The sequence below is a fragment of the Pongo abelii genome, chromosome 1 (genome assembly GCF_028885655.2).
Source record: "Pongo abelii isolate AG06213 chromosome 1, NHGRI_mPonAbe1-v2.0_pri, whole genome shotgun sequence".
In the NCBI taxonomy this organism is placed as follows: domain Eukaryota; kingdom Metazoa; phylum Chordata; class Mammalia; order Primates; family Hominidae; genus Pongo; species Pongo abelii.
The window spans coordinates 166,419,650-166,432,521 of NC_071985.2; the positions used below are offsets into that span (position 1 = coordinate 166,419,650).

General features: G+C 39.6%; 1 protein-coding gene across 26 annotated transcripts in view; it reads right to left on the reverse strand.

Annotated features, from left to right (window-relative positions):
* The window catches only part of SGIP1 (SH3GL interacting endocytic adaptor 1), a 238,033-nt gene that overhangs the window by 76,906 nt on the left and 148,255 nt on the right, over window positions 1-12,872 (reverse strand). For 14 of the 26 annotated variants that reach the window (XM_054547439.2, XM_009249288.4, XM_009249292.4 and 11 more), the window contains 3 exon segments: window positions 10,952-11,452; window positions 4,054-4,181; window positions 2,986-3,112 (listed from right to left, as the gene is read on the reverse strand). In XM_054547439.2, the coding sequence (XP_054403414.1) occupies window positions 2,986-3,112; window positions 4,054-4,181; window positions 10,952-11,452 (756 nt within the window). 26 annotated transcript variants of the gene reach the window in all.

Here is a 12,872-nt window from a genome sequence, read left to right on the forward strand (position 1 = left end):
TACTAGTGCAAAAGAACTTACTGTTTTTCATTTATTTATTTATTATTTTTAAAAACTGAGATGAGAATCTTGCTTTGTTGCCCAGGCTTGTCTTGAATTCCTGGGTCAAGTAATCCTCCCATCTCTGCTGGGATTACCACCAGATTACCACCGCGCACCACCAAACCTGGCTCATTGATTCTAAACTGTGCACTTTTTCATATTATAACCTGTCTGAAATAGTTAATGTAATAAAAAAGCATTTTATCTTAGCTCAACCAGTAGTTTTTCTCCCCTTTCTTAGTTGTATAAAAAATAATGGTACATTTTTCAATTGAGGGTGTCTTCAGTTCAATAAAAGGCAGTTGTGTAGGAGCTCTTCTTCATTCGAGTGTGACAATACACAAAAAAGTCCTATTTTCACCTGTGACATCAGATTTGCTATTGTGTAATCACAGCTGTCATGAGAGATTTCATATCCAAAGTCATTTAGGGGCATCTTCTTATATGAATTGCTGTGTAGAAGGTTTAGATTTGCTCTTAAAACTTTAGTTCTAGAATTACTTTAGATTTGCCCCAATTTTGGTTCAAGTACCATAGGAAATGTCAAAAAAAAAAAGTATTGCAGTGGGAGGGAAATGTTGAGTTACCAACCTCAGAGAATTTGCTGCTGAAATTCTCTACCTCCCTCACACCATTTGACTACATTAAGTTGACATTCCAAGTCACTTATGATTAACTCCTTTGGTGTTGAACAGCCCATCCTCTCCTGAGAGGAAGAGCAGTGCACAGGAAGCCTGAGGACAGTCAGTCTTGACAATATATTTACTTCAGAGAAAAGTGGCTGTCAGCTGACCCACAGCAGGTGAAAAGACAAAGCATGAGGGTGAGGAATTCAGCTGGAAGATGGACACCAAATAAACATAACAAAATCAAACAGATTAAATCAGTATGCTCCTTAGTAATGAAGCAATGTGACTATCCGCTTACGTGGCTATTTTTTTTTTTAATCCCACTCTGGTTCATCTTGAAGGAACCCATACTAGATGTGTTAAGAATCAAAGGTTCTGGCCAGGATTTGAGATTTCTGCAGCAGAGAGTATAGAAACACATTGTACAAACATACACAAAGTTCAAATTCTCTGTTTTTTTTTTTTTTTGAGATGGAGTCTCACTCTGTCGCCTAGGCTGGAGTATGCAGTGGTACGGTCTTGGCTCAATGCAACCTCCGCCTCCTGAGTTCAAGGGATTCTCCTGCCTCAGCCTCCCAAGTGGCTGGGACTACAGGTGCCTGCCACAACACCTGGCTCATTTTTGTATTTTTAGTAGAGATGGGGTTTCACTATGTTGGCCAGGCTGGTCTCGAACTCCTAACCTTGTGATCCGCCTGCCTCGGCCTCCCAAAGTGCTGGGATTACAGGCGTGAGCCACTGCACCTGGCCAGTTCAAATTCTTTGTGTGTGCTATTTTCTCTATGAATCACAGGGCATTGAAAGAACATGTTACAGATTTATCTGAGGTCACTTGGGGTCAGCTTTCTGAGTGACAGTTTACTCTTACTTTCCTCTCTGACAGACAAATCAAATCACATGAAGGAGGTGAAACAACTAATCTAGAAAAAGAGTGGCAGTGTGGGGAATGGCTCATAGCAATCAAGGAGTATTAAGGAGATAGAATTAAAAAAAAGTTACAGAAACAAACAAAACAGAGGGAAATGAGTTACTAGGCATTGAAAGATAGGAAGCCCCAAATTGCCCCAGTTGATGTTGCAGACAGGAGCAAACTTGGCTACATAAATAATGTTAAATATCTGTCTGTTGCTAACTCACATGAAACTAGGTAACTGGCTCTATTTTCACCAAACTTGAAAGGTTCTTTTGGGAGGATTTGATTAAAGATATAAAGGCATGTGATATAGTTGAAATTCCTTTTGGGGGCCTTAAAAGGCACACCTTAACTTATTTATCTGGGAAAATAGGCAGTTCTTTCTCCAGAAGAGCTTCAGGCTTTGATCAAGCTACTTCTCACATAGGCAACTGTGCAGTCTGCTCTTCCAAGAGTAGCAGAAGGAACTTATTTAGCTTTAGTTAATGATTATCCCAAGCAATGTGGGATGGGCCAGGTGGTTTACACTATGGAAGAGCCGGAGGGGAGTTCTGACTATAAAGGAAGACAATGGGGAATGGGGATCCCATTGGAAAAATGGAATGGGAAAGCCCTAGGTGGGAGACACCATGCAAAAATGAGAGAGGCAGCAGGAATCTGTCTCCTGCTGGAAGGTGGAAAAAGAGAGAGACCAGCTTTGGAAAGGGGGATGATGCTCCAGGCAAAATGAAGCACTGAAACCTTGGAAAACCATCCAGCTGAACAGCCATTCTCAACTCTTCACTTTCATCACAGCATAAGGAAAGAGGCATAAAGGCATTTCCTGAAAATGCCACCAACGGCTTATTTCTCTGGGAAAATTGACCACACATCACTGAAAAGCACTAGAAAAAAAAAAAAATGTCGAAAAGTTTGCTCAAGTCTCACAATGCCGATGTTTATACCATCTGTCAACATAAGGACAACCAAAAATGATGAAGAAATGAAAGCGTCAAGAAAATACAAGTTCTAAATTTTGTGATTTCTGATGTGGTACATGGTTGGAACTTAAACAAACATTTCCCCTCAAAGGAGACTATTTTTATTTTAAGAAATAATATCTAAATTACAAGACCTTCCTTGGTGATTTCTTCCTTATTTTTTGAATAGCTCTGTATGGAACAGCATAAGAAAATTCCTGCAAAACACAGGTGTTAATGTTCTTTTATTTGTTTATTTGCTTAGGTAAAGCACTTTGCCTCCTTTGCTGAGAAGGTGGTTTTAAAAGAAGAGTCAGGTAATAATAGCAAAACACACAGCAAAACAATTTCAACCAGAAACACAGGGCCTTGGGGATTTCAGATCATAAAAAATAGCCAGTCAAAACCACAAAAGGATTAAAAGAGAGGAGAGAATTTTTACCAACTGTGGGAGTGGTGGCTGCGCTCAAGGAATTGGTTGACGATATTGAAGAAGTGCTTTCAGCCCGCGCTAAGGGTGCTATTGGAGGAGGGCTGGAAGAATGAATGGGAGGGCTAAAAGGTCTGGACTGTAAGGAGAAGAAAAGAGATGAAAAGTTAGATACACAGGTTGCAGTATTTTTGTTCCATATTTTTAATGTCTCCCAGCCCCAGATATGACAACTTAGGTATTTGAAGAATAGATGACACCATTTTTACACTGAAATTAATTATATCTACATGAGAGTTTGTGGAATGGAGCTGGAGAAACGATAAACCATAACATGCTAAACCTGAGCTTAGCGAAGCTGGGATCTGTGACATGGTCAGTGGGTCTGTTTCAGGACTGAACTCACATACCCTTAGGGACTCAGCAGGTAACACAGAGTGAGAGCTCATACTCATCTAAAGCTAACGAAATTCAAAAATCCTGTACTGTATTAGCCCAGCCAAATACTATGGACATCATTTGTTTGTGACTCCTGTGTGCAAATGCCAAAGAAATCTACCTCTGCCACAAGTCTCTCTTAATTGTTCACACAATGTTTTCCCCTCCTCAGCCTTAAAACACAAGGCAAGAAACTTCTGCAACAAATTCCTCAAGCCACCACTCCTTCACTGTATATTCACATAGTGTGCCTACAATCAATAAGTCATCTGTATTCTGGGATCAGAAACCAGGATTTGCCCTCTCTTGGAGTTTTCTAATATCAGACAAATACTGTGAAACACCTCTCTTTCTAAAGGATTTACTGCAACTGAATCTTACTATCGTCATTTGCATCTAACCCACTGTAGCAGAGATGACGGTCCAAGCGTACCATTCCTGTCATTTTAGACCTTGGCTTGAAAGATGGTAGAAATTTGAGGAGGGTTGAAATGTACACTCATACCACAGTGGCTGTCTTTCAGATGCCACCTGTCAGGGTTGTTTGTGCGAGTTCTCTAAACGCTTAGACCTGAAGGCATTTGGAGCTTCTGTTTGTCATTCTCACTGTTTCTGAGCAAGCCAGGGCAGAAGGGAACATACCACATCTCCAACTCCAGGCTTTCCTGGAGGTAGCTTTGGCCTGGATGGAGGCCGGGGAGGAGGTGGAGGTGGAGTGGTACTGCTGCAAGGAAGCAAAGGAGTGGCTGGTCGAGCAGGGGATGATGCACCTGAAAAACAAACTGGTATTAAAAATGGCTGGAAACACAGGGGGCCAAAGTGCTGTTATCACAGTACAATGCCAGTCCCGGACATTTTTTTTTTTTTTTTTGGCCTTGGCAGTCACTACACTAAACACTGTAGCACTTTCTTTTTTCTCTTTTTTTTCTTAATAAAGAAAAAAAATTACTGATTTCAGCTATGGTTGATGGCAGAAGCTCATTGCCTTTTGTTGTCATGTGACACCCAGTGAAAGGTAAATCCTTTTATTGCTCTATGACAGAGGTAAGGTCTTAAGACTCTCTGCTGCATGGTAGGTACCTTTCATTATCATCACAGACACATTAAACACATAATAAATTCTCTTGCATTTTGCATGTATGTAGAATTTATGTCCAAGATGAAAATGGAGGTTAGAACTTGAAGGAAGATGAATGATTTTTCCACTTTAGGTTTTTCTTCTTTAAATGTGGTTAAGAGAATTATGCTTTTGACTGTGGTCAAACTATGAGCGCCAACTTTATCAATGTACCCAAACACTGGATCATAAGCAAAAGACAAAATATAAGAAAATAAATTAGATGTTGCATGAATACTTTGTATTTAGAATCTTAATAACAGAAATGCACTGAATTTAGAGGATTTTATTTTGTGAAGAAGGCTGCTTGGGAATCTGTCAGTGCAGAGTTTGCCCATGATGATTTTTGAAAGAGCTTCTTGGATTTACTTTTCTGGCTGTCAATGACAAACGTATGAAACACAGAAGACACACAGAGGCTGGCATGCACATCAGTCAGCACACCAGTGGGGTCTCTGGATTCAGGCATCTGCCTAACTTCAGTCATATGTCTGAGATACACAGGGAAACTTGACCAAAAACCTTTAAAAAGTCAAATCAATGTTCAAACCATTCTTGTTCAGAAAAGTTGTGACTACTCCTGAGGTTTTTGTCACTTCCGTTAGAAGCACAGGTCTCAAATCATCCCAAGAAAATTCTAAGAAATCCTGCCCTGGGAAAATATCCACACTTCATCCCCCACACCTGCCACCCCCTTACCACCTCCCAAACAACACATCACAAAACTGGGATCTTTGGAGAGTTTTTATATCAGCATCTCAGTCTCCAAATTCTCAGACTCTCAAAAGCTTTGAAGTTGAGCAACAAAACCTATCATTTCAGAAATCTGCTGTGTTTTAGGAGAGTACCTGGGGGATTAAACCTTGCTCCTCTTGTTTTAAATAATCTGAAATCCTGAGTGTGTTTCTCTGTGCTGTTTATTCTATGTGTAATCACATTAGTGTGAAACCTACTAATTATTACCCCCGCTCCCTCTCTGTCTCCACCTTCCTCTACCACTACCATCCGTATTCTTACTTTTTATTCTCCACTGGGCCAAGGTCTACGCTAAGCACTTTACATGTATGATCTTATTCCCCTGATAAGCTTTGGAGGTAGGTATTGTTAGGTATCTATGCGGAATCTGAAGCTCAGAGATATTCAGTAACTTGTCTCAGGTCATATAGCTCAAACTGTGTATGTACCTCCATAGCTCACACTCTTAAATGCAATGTCTTATAGCTTGAGATGGACTGTGGTGTAGAGTCCCACATTTTGCATAAAGTCTGTTCTTATTTTTGCTTGGCTTGCACATCTCTCTCCCAATATAGATGTTTTTAGTCTTTGGCTAATCTTCTCTTAAAAAAACAAAAGGTATGTTTTGACAGGCCCCACTACAAAGTTTTCTTTTGACTATTGTGTTAAATTTACACCCAGGATGTTTTCAGAAGACAGAAGTAACAGCATAGAGATCAATAAATCTTTAAACTGTGAAGTCTCAGGACATTTTTTTTTTTTTTGGTGTTGATGGAGGAGGAGGTGTTCTACTTAACTTTGTGAAAACCATGCCATAGGAAAGGTCCAAAATGTCTATCTGTAGGTCTGTTTCCAAGAAGTAGTCTTTTGAATTGATCTAAAAATTAAAAAAGCCAACTGTTTATCCTTTTCCTACATGTTCCAGAAAAAAGAATTTAAACTCCTTTTAGTGATGCCTGGGAAAGTACTAAGGAGCCTTCATCAAGGCAGTGTGGAATATTGAAAAACACTGGATGAAAAACCAGATGATTTGAGTTCTGGCCCTGCTGGCCTGAAACCTCAGCTTCCTTGTTTTAAAAAGTGAGACTTCGTTTCTACCTTACAAGGTATTTGTAACAAATAAAATTGAAAATGCTTGTGAAAATGTTGACTATATAAAATACTACACAAATAGAAAGTAGTAGATACCTATGATGATGATTAAGATTGTGTTTTTTGATACAAATACAACTAAAAAGTTAAAAAAAGTTTGTTGTTCCTTGAAAAGTTAATTGTTTTCCTTTACGGATGCCCCATTGAAATCACTTTTTCTGTACTGATTTGAAGTGATTGATTTGTTGTGCAGCTAGAACCACATTAAGAGAATGTCTAAGAAGCAAAAGGATATTTCAGTTAAAACCCTGCTTGACCAAACCCTGGGGCTTAGCAGAGGATATTCAGGGCCTGAGGGGTATTTCACAACTGAACTAAGGCTTCACATACATTTGTGAAATTATTCAATTGTTTCACATTTTAAGAGTGTAGACGGCTATCATTTGCACATCTCTATCCTCACTCTTCAATTTTCAATTGCATTTTCATTTCCCCCTTAAAAAAGTGTTTATTTCCAGAACAATGCTAGAAAATGATTTGGACAGCAACACTGTTTAAGGTTTAACTTTAAAACCCAAAATATACTGAGTTTTGTGAGTTAAAAAAGGTTGGCAACAATTGACATGCTCTCAATCCATTTGTTGTTCTCAACCTGGTTTAATCAATTTGTTTGGCAACCCCCGAAGACCACGTATCTACCGCTTCAACTTTCATCTCTTTTTTTATGTGTGTGTTGGGCTGGAGCAGTGGAAGCAGCTGGGAGAAGTGGTCAAGGCACAGGCCGTGGAATCCAACAGATCTGGGACCATAACCTGGCTCTGCTACTTACTAGCTTTGTGACCACAGCTAAGTTACCTTTTTGAGCTTCAGTTTCCTAATCCACAAAATGAGGCTAGTAGTTCATGTTGTTGCTGGGAGAATCAAGTGAGTTAAAACATATGCACTTTGAGATATGTGAAAAACTAAACAACCTTTCCCGAATTGTATTTCTTAGACCATAATGATACCATTTCTTTGAACAAACCATTAAATATGTATGTAAATGATTATATGCTATGTTTCTCTTTTTGATGACTAACACATTAAAAGCCCTGAAACATTACTAATAGAGCTTTCTGCAATGGTGAAAATATTCTAGAACAGTCTAATAAGATAGTTGCTAGCCATATATAGCCACTGAGCACTTGAATTGTGGCTGCTGTATCTAAAGAATGAACTTTTTATATTAATGTTAAGCAACTAAAATTATAATTAAAATAATCCCATGGAGCTAGACACTACTGTATTGGACATCTCTGCTCTAAAAGACTTGTAGTTAGGAAATATATTCAGTTAATTCAACCCCAGCTAGCTCAGACTAATTTGTTTATTGACTGTGTGTTTGCATATAACATCTTTAGTTTCCCAAGTTGGAAAATGTTGCATGAACATTCTTTCTTTACTTACTCCTTTCTTTCCCTGGCCCTCAGACATGGTGCAAGCCAACAAAACTCTTTCCCTCCGGCCTCTGGCACACAACCCACATGGGAGAAGAAATAGCCTTTGTCAAGAACCAGCATTCCAGTAAAGTACTGTTCTGGCCAAAATAGGTATTTATAACTTTTGTCATAAGGAAATTGAAGTTATTGGAGCAAATTCTTAACTTCCAACTGCTTTTCAACAGCAGGTACCTCTTCTGATTCACAAGGTTATCAGTACTGTCTATACTTGGTCAGCGAGAGTCACCTTGCTGTGAATAAAATTTTAAAAATGAGTGCATAGTGGTATACAATTAAATATGCTTCGAGAAGCACAAGAAAGTTAGTTTCATCAGGCCTAGTGTTATAAAAAGCAGGTAGTGAGAAGCATTGCTAATCTTTAAAACATGAGGCCATACCCTATTGTTTCAATCTTAAATTTCTATTTCTTCCAGCTTGTATATGTTCCATCAATAAACGATTGAGCAGCAAATAAACTGGGACTTAATTAAGGAGATAATGCTGCAGAGTTTTATTTATTCACAAACTTCAGTGGCCCAGTTCAATTTTCTACTTAGAAATCCAATCTATTAATACCAGTAAAGTCAAGCTTTTTCCAGCTTAATTATGAAGAATCAAGAGTCTTTACTGGTGACATTTCAAAATAATTTCAAATAAGGGTATGGAAGCTAAACATTAAAATCACAACAAAACTCTCAAAAATTCCACAAAGAAAACAAAAGTTCCTTTCTTCCTAATTAGATCAGTGGTAAATTCAATTGAACAAATATCTTCGAGAGCTTTATGAAAGGTGTTAGATGAAACACAGATGAATTACCAAAGCCGCCTGTCCTCTCTACTCCTGATAAAGATGTTTCCTTTTAGGACAGCACTGTGGCCTACCCTTGGAGGGTGGTGGGTATTCTTTAAATGTCCTTTCAGGAGACTGAGAGTCTGGCTTAGGAGAGCTGCATAGAAAATAAAACTACACACCCCTCTTTTGTAATGGACAACTAATGTCTTTGGGTTTGTGGTTTGGAGGATTTACATAGTGGTTCTTTATTATCTTTACAGATAGATAAGGAGCTTTGTATCCCCCCAAAGACCTGAAAGAACAATAGAGGGATGGAGATGGATGCTGTAACCCTCTAGAATTAGAGGAGCACAGACGAGTACATTTTGAGAGAAGACTTTCGGTGATCTTGTTGATGACACTGTGCAGTGTAGATGGGAGTCAGTAGTCAAATAAGTTTGGAATATTTATGACCAAACCTTACAAAAGTGCCTGGAGAGCACACTGGTTAACAACATAGGCTCCAGATCAGACAGACCTGAGTATGAATCCAATTCATTGCCTCCAGCTTGTAAACTTGGGCAAATTACTTGATATCTCTGAGCCTCAGTTTTCCCATTTGTAAAATGGGAAAGATAACAGTATCTACCACATGGTGTTGTTGTATGAAATAATGTACAAAAAGCGTTTAGAGCCAAAAAGCATTTAGGGCTGGGCGAGGTGGCTCACGCCTATAATCTCAGCACTTTGGGAGGCTGAGGCAGGTGGGTCACTTGAGGCCAGGAGTTCGAGACCAGCCTGGCCAATATGGTGAAACTCTGTCTCTACTGAAAACCCTGTTTCTACTGAAAAAAGTGGCCGGGTGTGGTAGCACACACCTATAATCCCAGCTACTCAGGAGGCTAAGGCAGCAGAATCGCTTGAACCCAGGAGACAGAGGTTACAGTGAGCTGAGATGTACTGCACTCCAGCCTGGGCATCAGAGCAAGACCTTGTCAAAAAAAAAAAAAAGAAAGAAAGAAAGAAACAAACAGTGTGGTGCCCAGGATAAGAAACTGTAGTTTTTATTATTTGCAAAATAAAGGCTCCAAAAGGTCTTATGGTAAAAATACTTGCTGATTTTGAATAGTTTTCCTTTTGGGGGGAAGAGGACCTGGAAGCATACACACCTAAAGATATAAAACACTGGTTTTGCGTGCAGTACGGGTGAACTCCTAGCACTCTTCTTGATCACCACGGATGCTCTCACTTTAAGCACAGAAGCATTTGCAAGCACAGAGCAAGTACTGCAAGACCTCATTGAGAGAGGCAGTGATGATGACTGAATATTAGAATTTCTGTCTCTTACTAGATTTAAGTACCTTACACTTTATTGCCTCTTTCACAGCAAATGAAAAACAAATACATGGCACCCCCTGAAGGCCCCTACACTGAACCCACATGCACAGGAAGGAAAGCACTGGGGGATGTTGTCAGACAAATTTGGGCAACAGTGGAATAAATGATATGGGGGAAGATGCATTTGAAAATATTGATATTGTTTTTGTATGCATGGTAGGTGTTACTATACTTCCATAATTAAAACACACAAAATGAAGCTTCAAATAAGGAAAAAAAAATTCAGTATCAGAATTGGCATAGAGTCCATCACCTGTCACCACACTTAGAGTTGACCTATAGCCTGATGAGTGTGTCAACTGGTGAGAACAGAGAACAAGTTTGTCTTCAGTGACAGCTTGATTGGATTACAGATGCAATATATGTATTCCTTTTTTTTTTCTTTTGCCTTTTCCTAAAATCTCCTTTTCAAACCTTACATCTTTTTAAAGAAATTAGAGGGGTTAACGTGGTTTTCCCACAACCAAAAAAGAAAATAAAAAAATAGAAAAAAAAAAAGAAGCCCACCCAACCCCTCCTGCTTGCCTATATACACACACAACACATTGGCCCACAAAACCTAGTGTCCTTGTGGGGGCACCCGACAAGGAAATCAGACATTTAACATGAAACCCACTCTCTGTGAAATCTGTCTTCCTAGAACTTTCCTGAATTCCAAACAGTGGCATGACAGTTTTGTTTTAGAAATCAAGACCTCTTAACTGCAGCGTGGACGGCAGGGCACACCTAAGGGCTGGGAGTGCAAGGCAGAACACATCCACAGACTTGGACCATGACTGTGAGCATCTGATGGACTAGGACATGCTGCGGGGCCACAGGACACCCAGACCAGAGGAGTGAGGGCTGAAGCTCTGAAGCCAGCTGCCAGGCAGGAGGAGGGTGTTGCTCACACTGCAGCAGCCATGGCCATTCCCCGTCACAAGAAGCACACTCAAGCATAAGACATACCACTGGTGGTCCCCGTACCAGGGCCCGAGCCAGGTCCGGGGGACGAAACCACAGTCCTGTAGGTGGGTGGTGGTGGGGGAGGTGGAGTTGCTCTTTGTCCCAGCCCAAAATCTTTAGGAGATGAGATTGTTTCTAAGTAATCATCTTTAATGAAGGTCTGCTCAGCAACTTTCTTCTGGACTTCTTCTAAATTGAGCGGCGATGGTACATTGCGAGGAGGCCCAGGAGGCCCTGGGGGGCCTGTGGGACCTGGGGGGCCGAGAGGGCCTGGAGCTGGGGAGTCAGCAGGGTTGTCTGGTGTAGCTGGTGGGGACACCACTTTTTCCCTTGGAGTCAACTCCGGAGTAACATGTTCCGGGGATGTATCAGAAAAATGGACCCACTTTTCTTCAGCATTAACAGCAACAGACTTGGGGGACAATACTGGCCCAAAAATGCTGTCCAAGTCATTGATGGATGGTAGTTTTTCAATTTTGACCTCTGTGGCTGACTGGTCATTTCCTGTGGTTAAAGTAGTTGATTTTAAACTTTAATTGACTTATTATTTTTGTGGGGAGTGAGGGAGGGAGGCAAAGACTGGAAAATACATTGCTGTGTGAGGTGCCTCAGTGGGCATACTTCATGATGTAAAAATATCTTTATCGGATTAGGAGCCTAAGGTGAGGGGAGAGATCCCCCCTCCATAAAGTGAGCATCATATTTTTATGCTATTATTTACTCTTTTTTGCAAGCTGAGCACAGCTAGCTACTTTGACTATCATGTAAAGTGCTGTGCATGATACTGCTCTCAAAGGCTGCTCACAGGTGCACCAAGTGTGATCATTTTGAGAAGGCAGTGTTAGATTCACAGAGAAGTACAGGCTCTGGGACTGCAAATTCCAAAAGCAAGGTCCCTTCTGAAAATCTGGCCTAATAAAATACACATCACACAACATAAAAAGAATTGAGAAGTCAAAGTTGGTCTCATATTTTACAAAGATTGTCTACTCTCTTATATTAAATCAAGACTTTGGTGAAACTGATTATAACATTTGTTAATTTTAAAAAGTGATCACATCATATTTAGCTGTATATCCTCAACCTTAAAAAACACCAGAAATGCAGTACAAAGACTAAGAAGGTATCACCACAAAGATACTTACAAATACAGATATACACACCCCACACACAACACACACATAGATTATTGAGGAGGCATTTGCTACTTATTAGAACTGTTACATATATACCTGCTTAATAGGGAAGAAAATAATTTAAAAATTTTTAAATAATTTCTTTTCTCATTAAGTCTAACCTGTCAACCTCATAGGCATAACTGTGATATTTATCTATAGGTTGTCATGATACCAAAATGTCTGTTTTGCTAAAATATTAGCATAAGCTATTCTTTTTAATTCATAGCAATAATAAGAGAAAAAATTAAGAATGATCTTCTACAGCTCTGTATGAAGAACTGCACTTTTTAAAAACTGAGATTATTCACATTACAAATTGTTACCTAAATAACTGGAAGGCATGAACAGAAGTCACTTTACCTTTATATAACTCTTGGGCTATATGAGCCATCTTAGTATTTCTATATTTCTAGTTTGAAAGGAATTAACTTTCGAGGTTCCAAGGCTATAGATAAATGCGGAAGCATTTTGCATGGTCCGCAATATTTATAATCTTGTGCTAGTAGGTATATTTATATCTAACACAATTTGTGGAAATACAAGGTGTCAAAATGTCTTAAACCTGCAAACATCTTTACTTATGAAGCTCTGGATGACTCTCTATTGGGTTTGAGTCAATATAAATTTCATAAATAACTACATCTTGCTTTTGCTTTTGTTGATGAATGCCCCACTCTGCAGCTATCAAACTCACCAGGCTGCATAAATAGCAAAGGATGAAGCTGCAACAGAATTCCACAGGTGAT